Source organism: Choloepus didactylus, chromosome 5, assembly GCF_015220235.1.
Source record: "Choloepus didactylus isolate mChoDid1 chromosome 5, mChoDid1.pri, whole genome shotgun sequence".
In the NCBI taxonomy this organism is placed as follows: domain Eukaryota; kingdom Metazoa; phylum Chordata; class Mammalia; order Pilosa; family Megalonychidae; genus Choloepus; species Choloepus didactylus.
In genome coordinates this window covers 125,781,768-125,807,863 of record NC_051311.1, presented here as the reverse complement: position 1 = coordinate 125,807,863, position 26,096 = coordinate 125,781,768, and the positions used below count along the sequence as shown (strand labels likewise).

Sequence of the window (26,096 nt, the reverse complement as noted above, 5' to 3'; positions counted from 1 at the left end):
GAAACTGCTTCCTACATATCTATTTCAATCATAGTTAATACAGCATCCATTTCACAACATCTAAGAAGAGAAAATTGGAATCACTGAACCTTATTTAACTGGCTATATTATTTGCGGATTGACCCACTCTTCTAACTCTGATACCTTTTTCATTGAGCACTGATGAAGTACTGTATCAAAATACATTAAACTTTCTTTAAGAATATAATCCAGAAGATTTTTCCGTTACTTGTTTAATCCCTGAAATTCCTCGATATAGATCTCTTTTTGGGGATTCCACTAAATAACAATTGAAACCTTTACATATCCATATCTCATGGATATCTTGGATATCTGATACATTTCTGGAAACAGAAATGCCATAAGTTTGATTGTTTTGTTCTTTATTTTGGCTACATCTGCATTTCTTCAGTAGAAAACCTGTGGTCCCAATCTAGATACTGGAAATGCCACAATGAACTAAATCATGCTGCCCTGAATATAAAAATAACTAGAGTGATCTCATGTGCACTAAGGGTTACTATGTGTCTCATATTAGGACAAGCCCTTAATCCTCCTCAGAACCCTACGAAATGGGTACTTGTGGTCTCTTTCTTAGATGAGAAAATGGTTATGTAGGTTGTGTTCAGTTTCCTAGTAGACCTAAAAGGGCTGTAGTGTAGTAGGATAGAGGGCAGTAAGAGCAACACTGTCACTCTCTTGGCATCATCTTTTCTCTGCTAAAATGCTGGTTCATCCAGGTAAGTTGAGCAGTCCTACCCTAATGAGGCAGGTAGTGTGTTCTTTGGATTGAGCAACCTAAAGAAAGTCTCAAAGGGGGAAAAATCATTAAATAATTCTTTCCACAGTTTAGGTCTGTTGATTTTTGTCTCCTATATATCCCTTCTTATAGTACTGTAACCCTCATATTAAGAGTTTGTTAAATCAGATTTAACAGTTTTCTTTTCCAGAATAAAGTAATTCATCATTTCAACTTAATTGCAAAATATTGTTTTAGAGTACTATTCATGGTAAGGAAACGCAAAAAATAAAAACCCTTCTGTGTGAGCCATGAATTTAATATTGCCATGCTACACTAGACCATCTATAATTTATTGTTAATGTCTTTAAAATTAGGAACACTAAATTAGAAATAATCTCAAGTTTTGCCTCTTACGGTACTTTGCTGATCTGTTTTCCCAAATCTGTTTTCATTCTCTAGAAGCCCATATTATTTCAGATAATTTTTTTCATTCTGGTCCCTATCTTTCAAAAGACTAACCTTAGCCTATTGAAAGACATCTATGTGTCTCATCTTTATTATTATTATTATTATTATTATTATTTAAGAATTGCTGACTGACAGATTTAACATAGGTTGATGGCTATTGGGCCAAACATTTTATAAAATTACTGCCCTGTTTTCTAATGTGAGCCAAACACTTATGATTGTTCTACCCCACCTCCACACCCTAATATGTAACCGGATTTGACATGCTCACAGTCCCTTTAGTATTCTCTATTTACTGCCTGAATATTTCTTGGCTAGATAGAAAGTATATTCCTCAGCTGATATGGGATTCAGCTGAATTATCTTCCTCAAATGAAATTGGGTGTGAGAGTTTTTGTTTTCTTTTACTTGTCTCTTAAAAGTATTTGAGCAGTCTCTGATAACAAGCCACTGATATGGATAAGCTTTCATCTAGAACTTGCTTACGTGATCAAAGGCTTTCTGCTCTCCTTTAGCCATTCAGACAGTTACATTAACTGCCCTCAGATGGAGCACACAGGGTCAGAAAAATGCACCATTTACAAAAATAGCTGCTGTTAAAATCCGAGGACTTGTGGACCACTCACTGGACATTTTCCCAAGAGAGCCATTCCTCTAACTAGGAGATGCTTCTATTGGTGAGGGGCACTCAGAGGTCTTACCTAAGAAGGGGGGTCAGGGAAAAGGGGGTATGCTTATCTTCATTTCCATCCCACTTTTAACTCTGGAAAACTTAAGAATTTAACACATCCTTAAACTATAATTCTAAACTGAGAGAAGAGAAGAAAGATCTCCGGGTTGAGGGATGCTCCTGTTCTTTTATGTCCTTTTGGCAGAGAGGCTTATCTCATCCTTTCTCCCTGAGAACATGCAGTTTCATTGTCGTCTTCCCAGTCAAACCAGAATTTTTTTTTTTTTTGGCAGAACGTTTGTCTGGCTCTTATTAATGATGATAATAGCAACATTCTCTTCTGCAACTACTTGTTTCTTTCATTATGCCTTTAGAAGACTGGAAAAACCAGACAGTTGTGGCCCAATTACAGCTTATTTCCAAATTTGTGGAGGACTGACCTTCAGGTTTACGCTAGATGACTTTCATTGTGATGGTCTGAATGGTGACCATAGGGCACTTTTATATAGAATCAAATTTTAAATGTATATATTTAACGAAGTATTTCCAAACCAAGCATTCATTTATAAAACATGCTATCACAAGGCCTAGTGGTGGCAAATTATATAAATATTGACTGTATTTTGAACTCAAATTATTACATTGACTGAAATTGAATTTTAGCTTTTCATGGCAAATTTAGCTAGCTGCTCTTTAAAATTTGTTTCAGTATTAAGAGTTTTGCTTTGTGGTTGTTATTGTTTTACTGACAAAAAGAAAATTTGGCCAATTTAATATACTTTAAGGTCAGTGGAACTAAAAACAAGATAGAACTATTTTAGTTTCTATGAATCTATCCTTCTGGGTAATTACTTTGCAAAATAAGGAGTATATGATTGGATGCTTTGTTTCTTAGCAACCTAATCCAACTACTCTTTAAAATTTATTTTTGTGACGTTAGCTTTTTTTCTATTCTAATGATAAATGACTGTACTTTTAATATGTGTGGGTTTTTTTTTTGAAGGTACTGTCCAAGAAGCTGGAACACTATTAGCCAGCAAGAATGTTCGTGTCAACTGTTTAGATGAGGTAATGTAAAAAGTTTAATAAAATGTTTTATTTCCTATGAGAATAGATAATATATAAAATCTAAAAATAAGAGTTGTGTCCTAGCATTTGTGCACAATTTATACCAATAATCTCTAAACCAAATGCAAACAAGCAGGCCACACGAGACGAATAAGCATATGAAAAACAGTCTAGCCTTATTAGTAATCAAAAAAGTACCAATGAAACCAAAATCATATCATTTCTTGTTGAATGTAGGAAACATGGGCTTTTATATACTAAGGGATTAAGTGTAAATTGATGTAACAGTCAGTAGAAAAACTTGAAATATGTATCAATTTTAAATATACTTATCCTTTGACCCAGCAATTCTATTAATAGAGAAAGTTAACTGAACCTAAACTCAACTTTCTAGAGCAGTTGCTCTCTAAAATAACAGAGATGAAGGTAATGTCTGTTCTGAGCTGTCCAGAATAGTAGCCATTAGTCACATGCAGCATTAAACACTTGAAATGTTTAATGTATGACCGAGGAGCAGGATTTTAAATTTTATTTAATTTTAACAGCTTTATTTTGGTATAATTGAAATACAATAAACTGTGCATATTTAAAGAGTAAAATTTGGTATGTTTGAACATATGTATTCACCTGTGAAACTATCACCACAATTAAGATAATGAACATATCCGTCATATTTAAAATTTTCCTCATACCTCTATTAACTCTCCTTTCCATTTCTTTTAGTTTCCTAGGCTGTTTAAGCAAATACATGAAATAGGTTGGCTTAAACAATGGGAACTTATTAGCTTATGGTTTTGAGCCCATGTGAAAGTCCAAATCAAGGCATCATCAATGCCTGTTTCCTCAAAGACCGTAGCATTCTGGGGCTAGCTACCAGCAGTCCTTGGCTCCTGGGTGACTTGGCAAGGCATGTGGCAGCATCTCCTGGTCTTTCCCTTCTCTTCTGGGTTTCCTTGATTTCAGCTTCTTACTTCCTGTGGCTTTCTCTCCCTCTGAATTTTATTCTCTTATAAAGGATTCCAGTAATAGGATTAAGACCCATCTTGATTTTTTAAACAGAAGTAACCTCAACAAAAGGTTCTACTTACAAGGGGTTCACACCCACAGGAATGGATTAAGTTTAAGAACATGTTTTTCTGGGGTACATACAGCTTCTAACCACCACACCATCTCTCCCCATCCCACTCCTGCAGTAAGTACTGATCAGCTTTCTGTCACTATACCTTCGTTTGCATTTCCTAGAATTTTATATAAATATCATTATAAAGTGTGCTCTTTTCTGTCTAGCTTCTTTTGCTCAGCATAGTTATTTAGAGAGTCACCCATGTTGTAGTGTATGTCATTCCTTTTCTTTGCTGAGTAGTTTCCATTGTATAGATATACCACATTCTGATTATCCATTCAACTACTGGTGAGAGTCTTGGATTGTTTCCAGTTTGGGGGCTATTACAAATAAAACTACTATGAACATTCACATACAAGTCTTGGTATGGGCATATGACTTCATTTCTTTTGAATGATTTATCTCCTCATGGGTTGTATTTTCTTGCTTCTTTGCATGTCTGTTTCTGTTTTGTTTTGTTTTTTAGATGCCAGATGTTATGAAGTTTAACTTTTTGGGTGTTGAATGCTTTTGTATTCCCATAAATACTCCGGAGATTTTTTTTCTTAGCATAATTACATTGTTGGGAACAGTTTGATCCACGCAGGTCTAGCTTTTAACATTTGTTAGATGGGACTAGTGTAGTTCTCTGTCAAGGTCTCACTCTTAACCCCTGCCAAAGCATGTGTATCTCATGGCTTTGATTTGCATTTCCTGTTGGCTAATGATGGTGAGCATCTTTTCAGATGCTTTCTGGCCATTTGTATATTCTCTTTGGAGAGATGTCTATTCAGATCTTTTGCCCATTTTTTAAATTGGGTTGTTTGTCTTTTTGTTGTTAAGTTGAAGGATTTCTTTATATATTCTGGATAGTAAACCTTTATCAGATGTGTGGTTTCCAAATATTTTCTTCCATTCTGTAGGTTGTTGTTTTACTTTCATGATAAAGTCTTTTGAGACTCAAAGTTTTTAATTTTGATGAGGTCTCATTTCTCTATTTTTTCTTTTGTTGCTTGTGCTTTGGGTGTAAAGTCTAAGAACCATTGCGCAACACAAGGTCCTGAATATGCTTCCCTAGGTTTTCTTCTAGGAGTTTGATAGTTCTGGCTCCTATATTTAGTTCTTTGATTCATTTTGAGTTGAATTTTGTATAAGTTGTGAGGTAGGGGTCCTCCTTTTTTTCCAGCAGCATTTGTTGGAGAGACTATTCTTTCCCACTTGAGTGGTCTTTGTCCCCTCGTCAAAAATCAGTTGGACGTAAATGTGAGGGTTGATTTCTGAGTTCTTAATTGGAATCCATTGGGCTACATGTCTGTCTTTATGCCAGTACCATGCTGTTTTAATCAAACTTTTGTTTTAATCAAAAGGTTGTTTAAATCACACTGAGACTTTGTAATAAGCTTTACGATCTGGAAGTGAGTGTCCTCCAACTTCGTTGGTTCTTTTTCAAGATGGCTTTAGCTATTCAGGGCCCCTAACTCTTCTTTACAAATTTGATGATTGGTTTTTCCTTTTCTGCAAAGAAAGTGGTTGGAATTTTGATTGGGATTGTATTGAATCTATAGGGCTATATTGACATTGTATTGGTATTTAGTCTTCCTATCCATGAAATGGAATGTCCTTCCATTTAATTAGGTCTTCTTTGATTTCTTTTAGCTATGTTTTGTAGATTTCTTTGAACAGATCCTTTACATCCTAGGTTAGTTTTATTCCTAGATATTTTATCTTTTAGTTGCTGTTGTGAATGGAATTTTTTTCTATATTTCTTATTCTGATTGTTCATTGCTTGTGTATATAAGCACTAATGATTTTGGGTTATTGTTCTTGTACCCTGCTACTTTGCTGAATTTATTCACTAGTTCTAAGAGCTTTGTTGTGGATTTTTTTTTCAGGAATTTCTGTATATAGGATCATGCCATCTGCAAATAGGGAAAGTTTTACAACTTCCTTTCCAATTTGGATGACTTTTTTTTTTTTTTTATGTTTTTCTTGCTTAAATGCTCTGTCAAGAACTTCCAGTACAATGTTGAATAACAGTGGTGACAATGGGCATCTCTGTCTTTTACCTGATCTTAGAGAGAAAGCTTTCAGTCTTTCACCATTAGGTAGGATGTTAGCTGTGGGTTTTCATATATGCCTTTTATCATGTTGAGGAAGTTTCCTTCTATTCCTAGAATTCTACACGTTTTTATCAAGAATACATGCTGGATTTTATCATATGCCATTTCTGTAATAATTGAAATGATTGTGTTTTTTTTTTTCCCTTCATTGCATTAATGTGATGTATTATATTAATTGATTTTCTTATGTTGAATCAACCTTGCATACCAGGGATAAATCCCACTTGATCATGTTTTATTGTTCTTTTAATATGCTGTTGTATTTGGTTGCTAGTACTTTGTTGCATCTATTTTTGTGAGAGATATTGGTCTGTAGTTTTCTTTTCTTGTGGTATCTTTACCTGACTTTGGTAAGAGGTTGATTTTGGCTTCCAAGAATGAATTAGGAAGTGTTCCCTACTCTTCAATTTTTTGGAAGAGTTTGAGTAGAATTGGAATTAAGTCTTGGGATGTTTGGTTGAATTTCCCTGTGAAGCCATCTGGTCCTGGCTTTTCTTCATTGGGAAGTTTTTGATGACTGATTCAATCTCTTTACAAGTAATTGGTTTGTTGAAATCTTCTATTTCTTCATGAGTCAATGTGGGTAGTTTGTGTGTTTCTAAAAATTTGTCCATTTCATCTAGGTTATCTAATTTATTGGTGTACAGTTGTTCGTAGTATCCTTTAAAGTACTTTTTATTTCAGTGGGGTTGGTAGTTGTGCCGATTTGAATGTATTGTGTCCCCCAAATGCCATTGTCTTTGTAGTCTTGTGGGACAGACGTTTTGGTGCTGGTTAGATTTGCTTGGAATGTGCCCCACCCAGCTGTGGGTGATGATTCTGATGGGATGTTCCCATGGAGGCGTGACCCCACCCATTAGGGGTGGGCCTTGATCAGTGGAGCTATATAAATGAGCTGACTCAAAGAGAGGGAACAGAGTGCAGCTGTGAGTGATATTTTGAGGAGGAGCAAGCTTGCTAGAGAGGAATGTCCTGGGAGAAAGCCATTTTGAGGCCAGAGCTTTGGAGCAGACGCCAGCTGCCTTCCTAGCTAGCAGAGGTTTTCCGGACGCCATTGGCCATCCTCCGGTGAAGGTACCCGATTGCTGAGGTGTTACCTTGGATGCTTTGTGGCCTTAAGACTGTAACTGTAGCGAAATAAACCCCTGTTTTATAAAAGCCTATCCATCTCTGGTGTTTTGCATTCTGCAGCATTAGCAAACTAGAACAGTAGTAATGTCCCCTTTTCATTTCTGACTTGTTATTTGTATCCTCTCTCTTTCTCTCTTTTGTTTTGTTGATTCTCTCTTTTGTTTTTATGTTTTCTGTATCATTTATCTCTTCCTTCTTCTGCTTGCTTTGGGTTTAGTTTGCTGTTCTTTTTCTACTTCTTCTAGTTTTGCGGTTAGGTCTCTGATTTGAAGTCTTTCTTCTTTTTTTTTAATGTAAGCATTTAGAGTTATAAATTTCCCTCTCATCCCTGCTTCACTGTATCCCATAAGTTTTAGTATGTTATATTTTCATTTTCATTTGCCTCAAGATATATCCAAATTTTTGCTTAGATTTCCTCTTTAACCCATTGGTTATTTAACAGTCAGTACATTGTTTCATTTCCACATATTTTTGAATTTTCCATTTCTCCCCTTGTTACTGATTTCTGGCATTATTCCATTGTGGTAGGAGAATCCTGTTTGGTTTCAATATTTTTTAATGTTTTGAGACTTGTTTTGTGACTTAAGATATGGTTTATCCTGGAGAATGATCCGTGTGCACTAAAGAGGAATGTGTGTTCTGTTTTTTTTTTTTTTTTGGTTGAAGTGTTATAAATATGTCTGTTAGGTCTAGGTGGCTTAGAGTATCATTCAAGTCTTGTATTTCCTTATTGATCTTCTGACTAGAGGTTCTATCCATTATCGAAAGTGTTATATTAAAGTCTCCTAATATTAATGTAGAACTATCACTTTTTCCTTTCAAATATGTCCATATTTGCTTCATATGTTTTGAAGCTCTGCTGTTAGGTGCATATATATTTATAGTTGTTATATCTTCTTGTTGAATTGTCCACTTTACCAGTGTATAATGATGTCTTTTTTTCCTTCATAACTGTTTTTGACTTTAAGTCTATTTTATCTGATATTAGTATAGCCACTCCAGCTCTCTTTTGGTTATTAGTTGCATGGTATATATTTTTTCCATCCTTTCACCCTCAGTCTACTTGTATCTTTGATTTAAGGTGATTCTCTTGCAGACAGCATATAGTTGTATCATGCTTTTTATTCTGCCAGTCTCTTTCTTTTCACTATAGAGTTTAATTCATTTACATTTAAAGTCACTACTGATAATGCAGGACTTTCTTCTGCCATTTTGCTATTTAGCTTTTGTATGTCTTATACCTTTTTTTTTGTTCCCCAATTTTTATTTAATGCCTATTTTATATTTATTTTATTTTTTGTGCATGTTGTACCATATCAGGTGCCTTCTCTTTTCTGTCAGTATATATTTTTCATCTGTTTTCCTTGTGGTTACTCTGGGGTTAAAATTTAACATCCTAAATATATAACAATCATATTTGGTTTGATACCAAATTAACATCAATAGCATACACATGTACATACCCTATACCACTCTGTACCCCACCTTTTTTTATTTGCATTTGTTACCACTTATATATTTGTACATTTTATGTCCAAAACTATGGAGTTATCATTATGTTTTATGCCTTTGCATTTTAGCACCTGCAGGAGGTAAGAAGTGGTGTTATATACGAAACAATACACTGCAGTATTACTAGCATTTATAATTACCCAAATGTCTGCCTTTACTGCAGGTCTTTATTTCTTTATGCCACTTTGAACCACTGTCTAGTGCCCCTTCCTTTCAGTCTGAAGAACTCCCTTTAGCATTGCTTGTAGGGCGGGTCTAGTGGTGATGAACTCTCTCAGCTTTTGTTTATCTGAGAATGTTTTAATATCTCCCTCATTTTTGAAAGAAAGTTTTGGTGGATTTAAAATTCTTGTTTGGCAGTTGTTTTTTTACAGCATTTTAAGTATTTCAACCCACTGCCTTCTTGTCTCCATTGTTTCTGGTGAGAAATCAACACTCCATCTAATGGGACTGCTTATATGTTACACATTATTTTTCTATTGCAGCTTTCAGAACTCTCTCCTTGTCCTTTGTGTTTGATAGTATGATTAATATATGGCATGTTTATCCTGTTTGGTGCTTTGTGTCTTAGATGTGCGTATTCACATCTTTTGTTAAGTTTGGGAAGTTCTTTGCGATTATTTCTTTGAATATTCCTTCTGTCCCTTTCTCTGCTTCTCCTTCTGAGACTCCCATAAGGCACACAGTGGTATGCTCAATGGTATCCTAGAAGTGCTTCAGGGTATTTTCATTTTTTTTAATCTTTTCTTTTCTTTCTGATCCTCAGCCTACTGATTTCAAGTGTCTTGTCTTCAAGTTCGCTGATTCTTTCTTCTGCCAGCTCTACTTTGCTCTTGAAACCCTCCTGGGAATTTTTTATTTCAGCTATTGTGGTCTTCAACTTCAGTAGTACTCTTTGGTTCCTTTTTAAAATATCTATCACTTTATTAAGAATCTCATATTGTTGATTTATTATTTTCCTGATATCCTTTAGTTGTTTCTCTGTGTTTTCCTGCATCTCCTTGAACATTTTTAAGATCTTTTTTTTTTAAAGGTTATGTTTGATATGTTCACTTTCTGGTCTTTGTTGGTGTTTTCATGATTTTTATCCTCTTTGTTTGGATGGACCATCTATTTGTTTCTTTCTTTGTTTCCAACTTTTGTTGTGCACTGTACATTTTATACATTTTAATCTCCAGTGTTTATTCCGTGAGATATCTGTTTCTTGATTTTGTAACCAGCTGGTGCTAAGACAGAGATTTTCTTTAGCTTTGGCCCTCCTATCTGGACTGTCTGCCCAAGGCAAATGCAGTCTGCAGGATTTTCTCTGTCTTTCTGGGTCTGTGTCTTGTCTTGCTTTTGCTTGTTAGTTGTTTTGGAGTTCCCATGTTTACAGATGTTTGGTTCTCCCCTCTGTTTCCTAGGAGCAGACCTCCCTCTTCCATGTGTTTGAAGGCAGCGAGCCTTTGCCTCAAAATGTCTGCCTCTATAGCTTCTTACATTCCTTTCATTGTCTCAAGCTGCTTTTGCATTGAGGGCAAATTCTGGGAGGAGGGGCATGCTGGAATTGACCTTTCGAAGTCAGTCTTTCCCAGTGGAAGCAAGGCTAGGGATCCAGGAAGGGGTCACAGCCAGGATCCAAAGTGCCCTGGGGAGGAGATCAGGAAGGGTGCCAAGAACTTCTTCCACAGCTCTCCAAAGCTGAGCTTTCTTGGCCTGCCCAGCAAATGCAGCCCTTCCATTGGCTGTCCTCTGCAACCCTGAGGCAGTCTAGCATCTTTTGTTTCCTGTGCTGTGGACTTTGTCAAGCGCAAGGGTAGGGGTGGGTGGGTTGAAACACCGGCTGCCCCAGAGCCAGGCCCCCAGTGATCAGAAGTTGCTAATGAAAAGCCATGATAAGTGATAGCCCATGCCCACCCTCAGTTTTGGGGAAGAGGATTTTTTATGTCCCTTTCTGTCACCAGTGAGCTATACAGGGATTGGACCCTACAGTGGCCTGCTGAGAGAGTGGGGGATGGGTACTGGTAGCTGCTAGCACAGAGAGCAATTAATTTACTCTTCTTTACCATAATTTATCAGTCTTTTCCACCAGCTGTCCCCTGGACCTATACGTGTTCTTCTGGCCTCCAGAGTTTCAAAATAGTTGTTTCAGGTAATTTCTGCCTGTTTAATAGTTGTTCTAGTGGAAGGACTGAGTCCTGAAACTCTCTACTCTGCCTTCTTTCACAATCCGCCAGCTTTTCCAAACTTTCAAGGACCAGTTTCCTTTTACACAAACTTTATCATTAGTTTAGTAAAAGATGGACAGCTAGGCAACTCATTTGATAAGATTAGACTAACACTTTTGCTAATATAGGAAAAAGCCCAAGGAAACTGTGGGCCGCTTTATAAAAACTAAATAAAATATTAGCAAGTTGATCTCAGAGTGTATCAAGAGTTATATCAATGCCAAGTAAAGTTTCTCCAGGAACATTAGGGCAGTTCAATTGGAGATAATCTTTCAATATAATTCACTATATTAACAGAATAAAGGAAAAACAAATATGATCATTTCAGTAGATGCATTAGTGCATTGAAAAAATACAGTAGCCATTGATGGTAACAACTCTTAAGTGGAGAAAATGGATCTTCTGTAATTTGATTAAGGTGTCTATGGGAAATCTTACACAAATATAGTCATCATACTTAACATTAAAACATTAGAAGCAGTCCCATTCAAACCAGGATCTACTCCTAGAGTGTTCCTGGAGATTCAGTGAATAGGCTGCAGACAAACTTGCCATCTTCACTGGTCCTTGAACACAACACAGATGCTCTTCTCCTCCAAGGAATTTTTCACTTGCATTCCCTTTCCCTGGAGCATCCTTTCTGTGGTAATTTGCATTCCTTATACTCTCACTTTAGGGCTTCGTTCAAGTGTCATCTTCTCAGAGGGACTTTCCTTGAATATCCTTTTAAAAATAATAAACTCTCTCCCTCTGGTGGGTGCTATCTCTCTTACTCTGTTATTTCTCTCTAGCATTTATCACCATCTCTGTAACCTGTACTAAAATTTAAGATTGCAGGGGCAAGGGAATTTGTTCATTGCTATCCACAACCCATAGATATGTATCTGACATATATTAGGTACTCAATAAATATTTATTGAATGAATGAATGCTGTTTTAATGATATAGAATTGTAACTTAATAGTCTGTTATTGATTAATTCTTTGATTTAAGAGTTATGGGAAATTTTAAATAATTATTTTTAATGTCATTGTATTTAAAGAATTGTAGAAGCTAATTTTTCATACAGTTCAGTTAAGCAGACTTCTTCCAGTGTTGTCGTTAGGAAATGACAAGGAGGTCAGAATTTTTACTCTTGCATTACATTGAATTTAAGATGCCGTAGATTTTAAGACTCATCCGGATTTCTGAAATATTAAAATGTGGGGGGAAAACTACTGTAATTTCTAAGATTTTATCACTTGAAAAGTAAACTCACTTTCAAAGATGTTAAAATATGAAAATGAAATGCTTCTTAAAAATTGACAAAATATATATAACACTATGATAACTGTACTTATGATACCATAATGTTATTTGTATTTTATGTGTGGTATCCAATTCTTTGAAAGGCTTAGTGAAATTTATTGTTTATCAAAAATCTAGGCTTCTAGTGCCCACGACCATCCAGTACAGCACTGATATTTGATGTGGGAAAAAGATACTTCATTGTAAACATGATAAAAACAACACAGCAAATGATATGATTGGAATAGTTCAATACCTCTGGAAAGGGTCACTTTCATTGGTTGACTCTAAAAACCAATCCCTGCTAGAATGATAGCTGGTAAATGAGAAAGACCAGGAGAGAAAAGAGAAAAGGAACAGAGAGAATGTAAGAAAGAGAGAGGAAAGGGAGTAGCAGGAGACAGAGGGCAGACAGGTAAATGGGCAGAAGTGATTAACACAGATGACAAACACAGCAGATGGCAGAAAATAAGGACAGTTTGCAATGTAAGATTCAAAAGCTTTGCACATTTCCTTTGCTCTTAGGCATATTATAATGTGTTAAAAGCCTTTTTTCCCCTAGAGGACAGTTTTTTACTCTTGGTATTATTCATTCTCAGAGCTAGATAACTTTTACTTGTTGGAAAGCATTCCAGTTTGCTAAAGCTGCTGAAATTCAAAATACCAGAAATGGATTGGGTTTTACAATGGGGGTTTATTAGGTTACAAATTTACAGTTCTGAGACCATAAAAGTGTCCAAACTAAGGCATCAACAAGAGGATACCTTCACTGAAGAAAGGCCAATGGGGTCCCGGACACTTCTGTCAACTGAGAAGGCACATGGCTGGCGTTTGCTGGTCCTTTGGTTCCTGCTTGTGTAGCTTTCTCCAGAATGTCTCTGGACTTGTCTTAGCCTCTCTCTCTCAGCTCCTGTGCATCCTTGTTTGTTTCTCCTAGGGCATTTCTCTTTAAGCGTCTAGGGGTCCTCTCTCAGCTTCTCCAGGGCAAACTCTGGATTTTACCTCTTAGCTTCTCTCGTGGTTCTGGTTTCAACAGCTGTCTCCAAAATGTCTCTGGGCATTTTCTCTCTAAGTATCTCTCTGAGCTCTCTTCAAAGTGTCTCTGCCTTTTATCCTCTCATAGAGGACACCAGTAAAGTAATTAAGACCCACGTTGAATGGGCAGGGCCAAACCTCTATGGAAGTAATCTAATCAGAAAGTCCCACCCAAAATTGGGTGGGTCACATCTCCATGGAAACAACTCAATCAAAAGATCCCACCCACAATAAGTTTATACCCACCAAAGTGGATCAAAAGAACATAGTCTTAACTGGGGTACACAATAGTCTCAATCTGGTACAGATAGGATTGCTGGGTTTTCTGGATTAACAGAAAATGCTGAACATCCAGGCTGAAGTTCAGGTCCTAAAATTTTGTAACAGAAATAGCTGTTTGCCCTGCTGATAGTACTGTGTCCTCTCTCCCCAAGTTACTCACTACCTCTTATCTACAGATTATCTCATCCAGTAGAGGCTATCCTTCTGGTCAAGTTCTGAATACATTTTTTGCCCTCATTCAAACTAGAGTCCAAAAGGTCCATATAATCCATTCCTGCTCTCTTGAAGCGCTCCATGGGCTGCCTCTGTACAGTGAGATTCTCATTACCCCCATCAGCCCATGCCTGTAGAACACACCCAATTAAGGGAGTCTCAAAGTTATAATCTTATCATTTTTCTATTACTTGTCCACGAAATTTTGACTGCTCCTACTGTCAGCTCTTGTACAACAGCGTGAACAGTCCCAGCCTCCCTGTAATCCTCATGTCACAACCCTCAGAGAATATCATGGTACCATGTCATAGTACGCTTGCTTATGTTCATAATAATAGCACGGAACCATCAAGAACAATTCAAGTTATGTTTGGTATTCTAAGCTTAAAAAAGGTGGGAATTATATGTTTTAGAGAGGTTTTTATCCAGAACAAGTTTGACATTTGAGCACTTACAGACTTTAGGCTAGATTACTGAGAAAATTTCCCCATTCACTCATCCAGCAAATACTATTAGGTACCCACTACATTTAATGTTGGATGGTTCATTGGAAATGCAAAAAACATATGGAGACCAAACAATATTAATAGCCTGGTTTGAATATTACCAGCCTTTTTTCCATGTTTTATAGTTGTGTTTATACACACACACATATATACACACACACAAACACAAGTTTGGGGATCATTGTTTTAAAAAATGAGACCATTGTAATATACATTTCCTGCACCTTGTTTTTCTTATTGTCGGTAATTCATGGAAATTCCTCCAGTTCAATAAATACAAAGGAATTAATTCATTAATAGCTTCTTTATATATATATTCCATGTTATGGATATATCAGTCTTTATTCAACTTTCCCCTTATAGGCACTCTGTTCATTTTGAGATTTTCTCTTAGATTTTTTTCTTACATGTTTGTATTTGTTCGTTTGTTTCACCAGGAGCTAAGTATGTTTGGTAGAGAGGAGAGACCTGGAAATTCTGGGTTCTGGTCCCTGTCCCAGCCATTTACTAGTAGTGTCAGGTTGAGCACTTCTTTGAATCTATGTGCTAATCTATAAAAAAAACTCAGGTGATAAAACTGTCTTTTTTCCTCAGTAGTTTCTGGAAGAACCAAGTGGGGAAGGGAATAATATAAAAACACTAAAGATTATAAAAGGATTTTATTAATTCATTTGTATGTTTTTAATTTAACTGAACAACCTATTCATTGGTAGGGGAAAAGGTAAATATGTAAAATTAATACATTTTTTTCCTTTCTGCTATAGAATGGAATGACTCCTCTAATGCATGCTGCCTACAAAGGAAAAGTTGATATGTGTAAATTACTCTTGCGACATGGAGCTGATGTAAATTGTCATCAACATGAACATGGATACACAGCCCTCATGTTTGCTGCACTTTCTGGTGAAGTTTTAGCATTTGTTCTATTAATATTAGTTACCTATGGAAATTTGTGTTATGTACATAAATATTTTTAAATTAAATGCATTTTTTTAAATTAATTTTAAGATCACATTTTATGGGAAGGAATGGTAGGAATTGGTTTTTGGAAACCTATGATGTGTGGAATAGGTAGTTAATTTGGTGACGTGTTTCTTTTGTAATTTAAATCAGCTGATTCCTTGTGTTGACAATAGATTTTATATTGGATTGAGTTTGGATCTCTTAATTTAGTCCCTTTGTTTCTATCTATATATCTTTGTGTGTGTGTGTGTGTGTATTTACATATTTATTATGGGTTACAGTTCCACAGTTTCAATTATTTCCTTATTATCTTTATATTTTTAAGTGGTTCAAAAATATTGTTGTTCTCTTGAACAAAACAGCTGCTCTGACAGAGCTGGGTGTTTTCTTCGCTGGCATATATGTATGAAATATCCATTTAGAAACTTACCCTTAACTCACGTTGCTTATCATTTACTGAATAAACATGATTTTGAAATAGTATCTAAAATTAAATGTGGTTATCTGCAATTATTGCAGGTTTGTTTTTTTTTTAGAAAATAAAGATGAAATATAATTTTCTCATACTTTAAAGCAGTAATCTATATTTTTATAATCCTGGAATGAGAAAGCATTTCTAAGCACAAAATGAATTTAGAATCCAAAAAAGATTACATTTACCAATTTGATTACATAAAATTTTATACAAATGAAAAACTGAGGGAAATATTTATGGCATGTCTTAAAGAATTCATATCTTTGTACATGAAGAGTTCTTGTAAATCAATTGGAAAAAGACAAATGCTGCAATAGGAAATTGGACAGCAGAGAAGGTAAACAAATTGTTAACAAAAAAAATAAAACTGGCTGATAAACATATGAAATATTCTTATTAATCATCAATGAAATGCAAATTGGAACAGTAAGCTATCAGTTTTTACTTATCATATTAGCAAATATTAAAAAAGGATGATAATGCCCAGCATTGGCGCACGAGCTGATTTGCCCTGTTTTGGGGAGTGCGTATCAGTACAATGTTGCTGGAAAGCAGCTTGGCAAAATGTACTTAAAATATTCGTAATCTTTGATCCAGCAAATATTTTTCAGGAACTGTTTCCAAGGAAATCACAGATTAAGCTTGCAAAGTTGAATGGAAAATACTGTTCACTGAGTGTATTTTATAATATAAAAATATCTACAGTGATTCCATTAATCAATCATTAATGTGTGAACAGATTAATTTGGGGTGTTTAATTGACAACAAAATCTGCAAAGATAGATCCCCAACTGTTTAATAGTTATTCCAGGGCCTGTGGTGTGAGGGATGGGGGTGTGTTAGTCAATAATAAGGGGGACTTCAATTCATTTTATTTCTTCTGTCTTTGTTTATCTTTTTGTTATTTTTTTTTGTTTTGATTTTATGCTAAGCATCATTATTAGGAAAAACAAAGATATTTCATTTTGTTAAAAAAAAAAGATATTTAATTCCATACCATTTTTGTTGTTTCCCAGTGTATTTCCCAGAACATACGGTCCTGTAGAATTTTCCTCTTGACTGTAGTATTTATTTATATTTTGAAAAATAAAAATATCCACTAGATAAAAACCTAAAACTAAATGGAAAAGAAAAAGGGCTACAGATAATTTAGAAAGCAGTGTTTTAATTGTGTATTCCTTTTTAACTCCAGGTAATAAAGACATCACATGGGTAATGTTGGAAGCTGGTGCTGAGACTGATGTTGTCAATTCTGTAGGAAGAACAGCTGCTCAGATGGCAGCCTTTGTGGGTGAGTTCTTGCTGTAATTTTACTTTAGGATATGCCCCACATTGTCTTTGTGGAAAAAAATGCCAATTTTCTTTTCACAGTGAAAGTATTGACATATTTTTTTTTAAATCAATGTTTATAGTTTGCCTAACTTAGTGAAAGAATTAACAGCCCCTTGCAGAAAATGAGCAGGCTATTTTGAATTTTGGCTATGTGAGATATAAAGAATGGTGGGGCTGTTTTAGTTGCAACCAAATGCTTTGAACAAGTATATTTTATTTCTCTAAGGGAAGTAGTTTAAACTCATGTTTCAGAACAGGAACCTGGACTCAACAATCCGGGTTGGAATTCTGTCTGTGCCATTTAATAGCAAGTTACTTGATGATTCTGGCCTTCAGTTTCCTCACTGTAAAATGATTACATGGTTATCGATAGGATCAAATGAGATACACTCAAAGAATTTTACATGTAGCAATAAATTAATGGTAGCAGATACTGTTGTTAATTATAATTACAGCAATACAGTACTTTCTTAGGAGTATTAATGATAAAATATTCAGATGTTTCATTTTGATCATCCACAAACATTTATTTTGTGTGTACGATAATTCTTGGCATGTTAATCTTTGTCCTTGATATAATTTCAGGACTAAGGGAAGAGTGGGAGTGAATGCTTGATCTTTGGTATTATGGCCTCATTGAGTTGGCAGCTAGGAAGGTCCATTGATAGAAGGACAAAGATGGAGAAAGCTGATTTGTTGGGAATCCATTAAGTGGCCCTGTGGGGCCTAATAATTCATTAAACAGATACTTACTGTTTGCTGCTATATGCCAAGCATCACTCAGGGTGCATTGGTTACAGTAGTGAGCAAGACAGATGCTGTCCATGACTTCATGACACAGAGTCTTAAAACAGTAACAAGCAATATAAAAATATACTTAAAGGGAGAAGTTAAGGACTCCATAGGCATACGTACATGGATGGGGATGGCACCGTATATGTTGTTAAATTTATTATTAAATTAAATTTTCTTAAACCTACTAATAGTAGCTACCATTGATTAATTCAGATACTCACTGAGTTGCCCTGTGACAGTTCAGAAGTTACAGTCTTGCTGTTCAAGCTTCAGAGAAATATTTTCTCTCCCCCAGTTTGGGGTACAATGGTAGCCCCCAACTCACCTCTGAGCTAATTTTGAGGATGTCAGCCCAGTGGAAACAGAACTAAACTCTGATTCTGGAGGCTTGCTTTCAGTTCGTGTCTGCTGCTAATTAGTTGTGGGATCTCAGGCAAGTCCCTTCACCTCCATGGGTCTGTTTTCTGATCTGTCCAATGAAAGAAGGAGGGTTAGATGATCTCTGAAGTTCTGTTTAACTCCACAAAGTTTTCATAACAACAGAGAGCTCAGATCCTCATAGGGGTTAAGTAACTTTTCCAAGAAGTAGAGAAGCCTGTTGATCCAAACATTTACTCCTTTCATTTTCTTTTTATTTAGACTACTAAAATTAGAGTAATGTTTTTATTCCATCTACATCTATTTAGAATAATTTCACAGATAGAAAATTACATTGCATCCTTTCAGTTGACATTATATTGTTTACCATATAAGTTCATCTTTTTAAAAACTCATTTTCACCCTTTTATTCCCCTCAAGCTAATCAATATATATTCTTGTCATCACATATGTATAAGATTTTTGTCATTTTTTTAAAAATGTGATAAGAAATATTCCTTTATCACTTTTCTTCACTGAGCAGTATCTGGAAATCCCTCTTATCTTAGTAGGTATAAATGAATTCAGTCATTTTAATAGTTGCATTATATTCCATGATATAGATATACTACCATTTATTCAGTGTACCCTATTTATGGCTTTCACAGTTTTTTTAAACCACTACATTCCAAATAATATGATAAACATCCTTGATCTTAATTTTTACCTGCTAGTGCTTTAATTTCTGTAATACAAATTCCACAGAAGTGAAATTGCTGAGAGAAGGAATATGTGTATTTTTTATTTTAATGTAAGTCCACAGTGCTTTCCAAAAATGGCAGAGCAATTAATATTAATTAATATCCTCACCAGAATGGGATGTTTTCAGTGTTTCATTTTTTGCAAAGCTAATATGTGAAAAGATGATCTTGCATGAATTTTTCCCCCATTATTAGTGAGACTAAGCTTCTTTTCTTCTATTATTGGTCATTTCTGTTTTCCCTACTCTAGATTGCCTGTTCATATTCTGTACTCATTTTACTTTTGGGTTGTCTTTCTTATTGATTTGGGGAGTTTTATATGTACTACGGATGCTAATCCTTTATCTGTCTAGTGTGTTTCAAATATTTTGTTCCTGTCTGTTGTTTTGCTTTTGTCTTTTTTTTTTAAATATTCATTTTATTGAGATATATTCACATACCATGCAATCATGCAAAACAAATCGTACATCCAGTTGTTCACAGTACCATTACATAGTTGTACATTCATCACCAAAATCAATCCCCGACACCTTCATTACCACACACACAAAAATAACCAGAATAATAATTAAAGTGAAAAAGAGCAACTAAAGTAAAAAAGAACACTGGGTGCCCTTGTCTGTCTGTTTGTTTGTTTCCTTCCCCGACCTTTCCACTCATCCATCCACAAACTAGACAAAGGGGAGTGTGATCCCTATGGCCCCCCCAATCCCACTGTCCCCCTTCATAAGCCACATTTTTATACAATTGTCTTCAAGATTCATGGGTTCTGGGTTGTAGTTTGATAGTTCCAGGTATCTACCACCAGCTACCCCAATTCATTAGAACCTAAAAAGGGTTGTCTATATTGTGCATAAGAGTGCCCACCAGAGTGACCTCTCAGCTCCTTTTGGAATCTCTCAGCCACTGAAGCTTATTCCATTTCCTTTCACATCCCCCTTTTGGTCAAGAAGATGTTCTCCATCCCACGATGCCGGGTCTTCATTCCTCCCCGGGAGTCATATTCCACGTAGCCAGGGAGATTCACTACCCTGGGTGTCTGATCCCACATAGAGGGGAGGGCAGTGATTTCACCTTTCAAGATAGCTTAGGTAGAGAGAGAGGGCCACATCTGAGCAACAGAGAGGCATTTGGGAGGAGGCTCTTAGGCACAATTATAGGGAGGCCTAGCCTCTCCTTTGCAGCAACAGTCTTCCCAAGGGCAAATCCTGTGGTAGAGGGCTCAAGCCATCAAACCACCAGTCCCCTATGTCTGTGAGCATGTTAGCAACCATCAAGGTAGGGCAGGCCAATACCTCTGCATTCTCCACCAGCTCCTCAAGGGGGTTCTGCATATATTTTTCCTTTTTTTTTTTCCTAAATCAACTGTATGAAAACTAAAAAAATTAAAGAAAATAATTAAAAAAAAAAACGTACAGTAAAAGAACATTTCAAAGAGACCATAACAAGGGAGTATGAAAAAGACAACTAACCTAAGATAACTACTTTACTTCCAACATGTTCCTACTCTGCCCCAAGAAAGTAACCTAATATAGCAACATTTCTGTGAACTTGTTCCTACTATACTCATCAGAAATTAACAGACCATAGTCATTCTTGGGCATTCCCAGAACGTTAAATTTACCCATGATAGCTTATCTGTTCTTCTTGGATTATTGTTCCCCCTTCCTTAATTGCTCTCTATCGCTAGTTCCCCTACATTCTACATTATAAACCATTTGTTTTACATTTTTCAAAGTTCACATTAGTGGTAGCATATAATATTTCTCTTTTTGTGCCTGGCTTATTTCGCTCAGCATTATGTCTTCAAGGTTCATCCATGTTGTCATATGTTTCACGACATCGTTCCTTCTTACTGCCATGTAGTATTCCATTGTGTCTATGTACCACATTTTATTTATCCACTCATCTGTTGAAGGACATTTGGGTTGTTTCCATCTCTTGGCAATTGTGAATAATGCTGCTATGAACATTGGCGTGCAGATATCTGTTCGTGTCACTGCTTTCCGATCTTCTGGGTATATACCGAGAAGTGCAGTCGCTGGATCAAAGGGTATCTCTATATCTAGTTTTCTAATGAACTGCCAGACTGACTTCCAGAGTGGCTGAACCATTATACAGTCCCACCAACAATAAATAAGAGTTCAATTTCTCCATATCCCCTCCAGCATTTGTAGTTTCCTGTTTGTTTAATGGCAGCCATTCTAATTGGTGTGAGATGGTATCTCATTGTGGTCTTAATTTGCATCTCTCTAATAGCTAGTGAAGCTGAACATTTTTTCGTATGTTTCTTGGCCATTTGTATTTCTTCTTCAGAGAACTGTCTTTTCATATCTTTTGCCCATTTTATAATTGGGCTGTCTGTCCTATCGTCATTCAGTTGTAGGATTTCTTTATATATGCAAGATATCAGTCTTTTGTCAGATACATGGTTTCCAAAAATTTTTTCCCATTGAGTTGGCTGCCTCTTTACCTTTTTGACAAATTCCTTTGAGGTACAGAAACTTCTAAGCTTGAGGAGTTCCCGTTTATCTATATTTTCTTTTGTTGCTTGTGCTTTGGGTGTAAAGTCTAGGAAGTGGCCGCATAATACAAGGTCTTGAAGATGTTTTCCTACATTATCTTCTAGGAGTTTTGTGGTACTTTCTTTTATATTGAGATCTTTGGTCCATTTTGAGTTAACTTTTGTGTAGGGTGTGAGGTAGGGGTCCTCTTTCATTCTTTTGGATATGGATATCCAACTCTCCCAGCCCATTTGTTGAAAAGACCATTATGACCGAGTTCAGTGACTTTGGGGGCCTTATCAAAGATCAGTCGGCCATAGATCTGGGGGTCTATCTCCGAATTCTCAATTCAATTCCATAGATCTATATGTCTGTCTTTATGCCAGTACCATGCTGTTTTGACAACTGTGGCTTATAATAAGCTTTAAAGTGAGGGAGTGTAAGTCCTCCCACTTTGTTTTTCTTTTTTAGAGTGTCTTTAGTAATTCGAGGTATCTTCCCTTTCCAAATAAATTTGATTACTAGCTTTTCCAAGTCTGCAAAGTAGGTTGTTGGAATTTTGATTGGGATTGCATTGAATCTGTAGATGAGTTTGGGTAGAATTGACATCTTAATGACATTTAGCCTTCCTATCCATGAACATGGAATATTTTTCCATCTTTTAAGGTCCCCTTCTATTTCTTTTAATAGAGTTATGTAGTTTTCTTTGTATAGGTCTTTTACATCTTTGGTTAAGTTTATTCCTAGGTACTTGATTTTTTTAGTTGCTATTGAAAGTGGTATCTTTTTCTTGAGTGTCTCTTCAGTTTGTTCGTTTCTAGCATATAGAAACATTACTGACTTATGTGCATTAATTTTGTATCCCGCTACTTTGCTAAATTTGTTTATTAGCTCTAGTAGCTGTATCGTCGATTTCTCAGGGTTTTCCAGATATAAGATCATATCATCTGCAAACAATGACAGTTTTACTTCTTCTTTTCCAATTTGGATGCCTTTTATTTCTTTGTCTTGCCGGATTGCCCTGGCTAGCACTTCCAGCACAATGTTGAATAACAGTGGTGACAGCGGGCATCCTTGTCTTGTTCCTGATCTTAGACGGAAGGCTTTCAGTCTCTCACCATTGAGTAGTATGCTGGCTGTGGGTTTTTCATATATGCTCTTTATCATATTGAGGAAGTTTCCTTCGATTCCTACCTTTTGAAGTGTTTTTATCAAAAACGGATGTTGGATTTTGTCAAATGCTTTTTCAGCATCTATTGAAATTATCATTTGATTTTTCCCTTTTGATTTGTTAATGTGTTGTAATACATTGATTGATTTTCTTATGTTGAACCATCCTTGCATGCTTGGAATGAACCCCACTTGGTCATGGTGTATGATTTTTTTAATGTGTCTTTGGATTCGATTTGCAAGTATTTTGTTGAGGATTTTTGCATCTATATTCATTAGGGAGATTGGCTAGTAGTTTTCCTTTTTTGCAGCATCTTTGCCTGGTTTTGGTATCAGATTGATGTTAGCTTCATAAAATGAGTTAGGTAGTGTTCCCTTTTCTTCAATGTTTTGAAAGAGTTTAAGTAATATTGGTGTCAATTCTTTTTGGAAAGTTTGGTATAATTCCCCTGTGAAGCTATGTGGCCCTGGGCATTTATTTGTGGGAAGATTTTTGATGACTGATTGGATCTCTGCTTGTGATGGGTTGGTTGAGGTGTTCTGTTTCTTGTCTGGTCAGTCTAGGTTGTTCATATGTTTCCCGGAAATTGTCCATTTCCTCTACATTATCCAGTTTATTGCCATACAGTTGTTCATAGTATCCTCTTATAATTTTTTTAATTTCCTCAGGATCTGCAGTAATGTCACCTTTTTCATTCATTATTTTGTTTATATGGGTCTTCTCTCTTTTTGATTTTGTCAGTCCAGCTAGGGGCTTGTCAATCTTGTTGATCTTCTCAAAGAACCAACTTTTGGTGTTACTTATCCTCTCTATTGTTTTTTTGTTCTCTATGTCATTTATTTCTGCTTTAATCCTTGTTATTTCTTTTCTTGTACTTGGTTTAGGATTGGTTTGCTGTTCATTTTCTAGCTTCTTCAGTTGATCCATTAGTTCTTTGATTTTGGCTCTTTCTTCCTTTTTAATATATGCGTTTAGTGCTATACATTTCCCCCTGAGTACCGCTTTTGCTGCATCCCATAGGTTGTGGTATGTTGTGTTCTCATTTTCATTTGTCTCTATATATTTAGCAATTTCTCTTGCTATTTCTTCTTTAACCCACTGATTGCTTAGGAGTGTGTTGTTTAACCTCCAGGTATTTGTGAATTTTCTAAGTCTCTGATGGTTATTGATTTCTAATTGTATTCCATTGTGGTCAGAGAATGTGCTTTGAATAATTTCAATCTTTTTTAATTTATTGAGGCTTGTTTTATGTCCCAGCATATGATCTATTCTGGAGAAAGTTCCGTGAGCACTAGAGAAATATGTGTATCCTGGTGATTTGGGATGTAATGTTCTATATATGTCTGTTAAATCCAATTCATTTATCAGATTGTTTAGGTTTTCAATTTCCTTATTGGTCTTCTGTCTGGTTGATCTATCTATAGGAGAGAGTGATGTGTTGAAGTCTCCCACAATTATTGTGGAAACATCAATTGCTTCCTTTAGTTTTGCCAGTGTTTCTCTCATGTATTTTGTGGCACCTTGATTGGGTGCATAAACATTTATGATTGTTATTTCTTCTTGTTGAATTACCCCTTTTATTAGTATGTAGTGACCTTCTTTGTCTCTCAAAATATCCCTGCATTTAAAATCTATTTTATCTGAGATTAATATTGCTACACCTGCTTTCTTTTAGCTGTAGCTTGCATGAAATATTTTTTTCCATCCTTTCACTTTCAATTTCTTTGTGTCCCTGTGTCTAAGATGAGTCTCTTGTATGCAGCATATTGATGGTTCATTTTTTTTGATCCATTTTGTGAATCTCTATCTTTTAATTGTTGAGTTTAATCCATTTACATTCAATGTTATAACTGTGAAGGCATTTCTTGAATTAGCCATCTTATCCTTTGGTTTATGTTTGTCATATATATTTTTCCCCTCTCTCTATTAATATCCTTTATTGTACCCATACCGAATGTCTTTAGTACTGAACCTTTCTCCAAGTCTCTCTGTCCTTTCTTTGTTTCTCTGTCTGTAGGGCTCCCTTTAGTATCTCCAGTAGGGCAGGTCTCTTGTTAGCAAATTCTCTCAGCATTTGTTTGTTTGTGAAAAATTTAAGCTCTCCCTCAAATTTGAAGGAGAGGTTTGCTGGATAAAGTATTCTTGGTTGGAAATTTTTCTCACTCAGAATTTTAAATATGTCATGCCACTGCCTTCTTGCCTCCATGGTGGCTGCTGAGTAGTCACTACTTAGTCTGATGCTGTTTCCTTTGTATGTGGTGAATTGCTTTTCTCTTGCTGCTTTTAGAACTAGCTCCTTCTCTTCCGTATTTGACAGTGTGATCAGAATATGTCTTGGAGTGGGTTTATTTGGATTTATTCTATTTGGAGTTTGCTGGGCATTTATGATTTGTGTATTTATGGTGTTTAGAAGATTTGGGAAGTTTTCCCCAACAATTTCTTTGAATACTCTTCCTAGACCTTTAACCTTTTCTTCTCCTTCTGGAACACCAATGAGTCTTATATTTGGACGTTTTATATTGTCTGTCGTATCCCTGAGGTCCATTTTGATTTTTTTGATTTTTTTTCCCCGTTCTTTCTTTTGTGCTTTCATTTTCCATTCTATCATCTTCCAGGTCACTGATTCGTTGTTCAGCTTCCTCTAGTCTTGTACTATGAGTATCCAGAATCTTTTTAATTTGGTCAACAGTTTCTTTAATTTCCATAAGATCATCCATTTTTTTATTTAGTCTTGCAATGTCTTCTTTATGTTCTTCTAGGGTCTTCTTGATGTCCTTTATATCCTGTTCCATGCTCTTCTTGATGTCCTTTATATCCCGTGCCATGGTCTCATCATTCATCTTTAGTTCTTTGATTAGTTGCTCTAGGTACTGTGTCTCTTCTGAACTTTTGATTTGGGTGCTTGGGCTTGGGTTATCCATATCGTCTGGTTTTTTCATATGCTTTAAAATTTTCTGTTGTTTTTGGCCTTTTGGCATTTGCTTAACTTGATAGGGTTCTTTTAGGAATTGTAGACCAATTGAAATCCTTATCTCTAATTTGTGAGATGTACAGCTTCGTGGAGTACACTTTCTCTGACTAACCAGCAGGTGGCGTCCACGAGCCACCTGTTCCCCGCAAGCCAGTTCTCCCTTGTTTTGCCTCTGTGGTGAGTGGGGGACTAAGTCTTGTGGGATCCAATTGGTGTACCAAGCTTGCGTGTGTAGTTGGTGTTGCCCGCCCTGTATAAGGGATGTGTGTCTGGGCTGTTGGGGGAGGGGCGCGACTCTAACAATCAAATCTCCCTGGTGTTCCTGGAGTTTTAAAGCTGCTTCAATAGTCTTATCCTTCAGTTCAGTCCTGCCACTGTTTGTCTCTGCCACTGACCCACAAGTGCTTGGTATTGGCATGTGGCC

The 26,096-nt window shown here is 36.0% G+C and overlaps 1 protein-coding gene across 1 annotated transcript in view; it reads left to right on the top strand.

Moving 5' to 3' along the window:
- Window positions 1-26,096, top strand: part of ANKMY2 (ankyrin repeat and MYND domain containing 2) — a 52,405-nt gene that overhangs the window by 4,354 nt on the left and 21,955 nt on the right. The window contains exons 2-4 of the mRNA XM_037836834.1: window positions 2,884-2,948; window positions 15,108-15,246; window positions 16,974-17,072. Of these exons, the coding sequence (XP_037692762.1) occupies window positions 2,884-2,948; window positions 15,108-15,246; window positions 16,974-17,072 (303 nt within the window). The remainder of the gene's footprint in view (window positions 1-2,883; window positions 2,949-15,107; window positions 15,247-16,973; window positions 17,073-26,096) is intronic.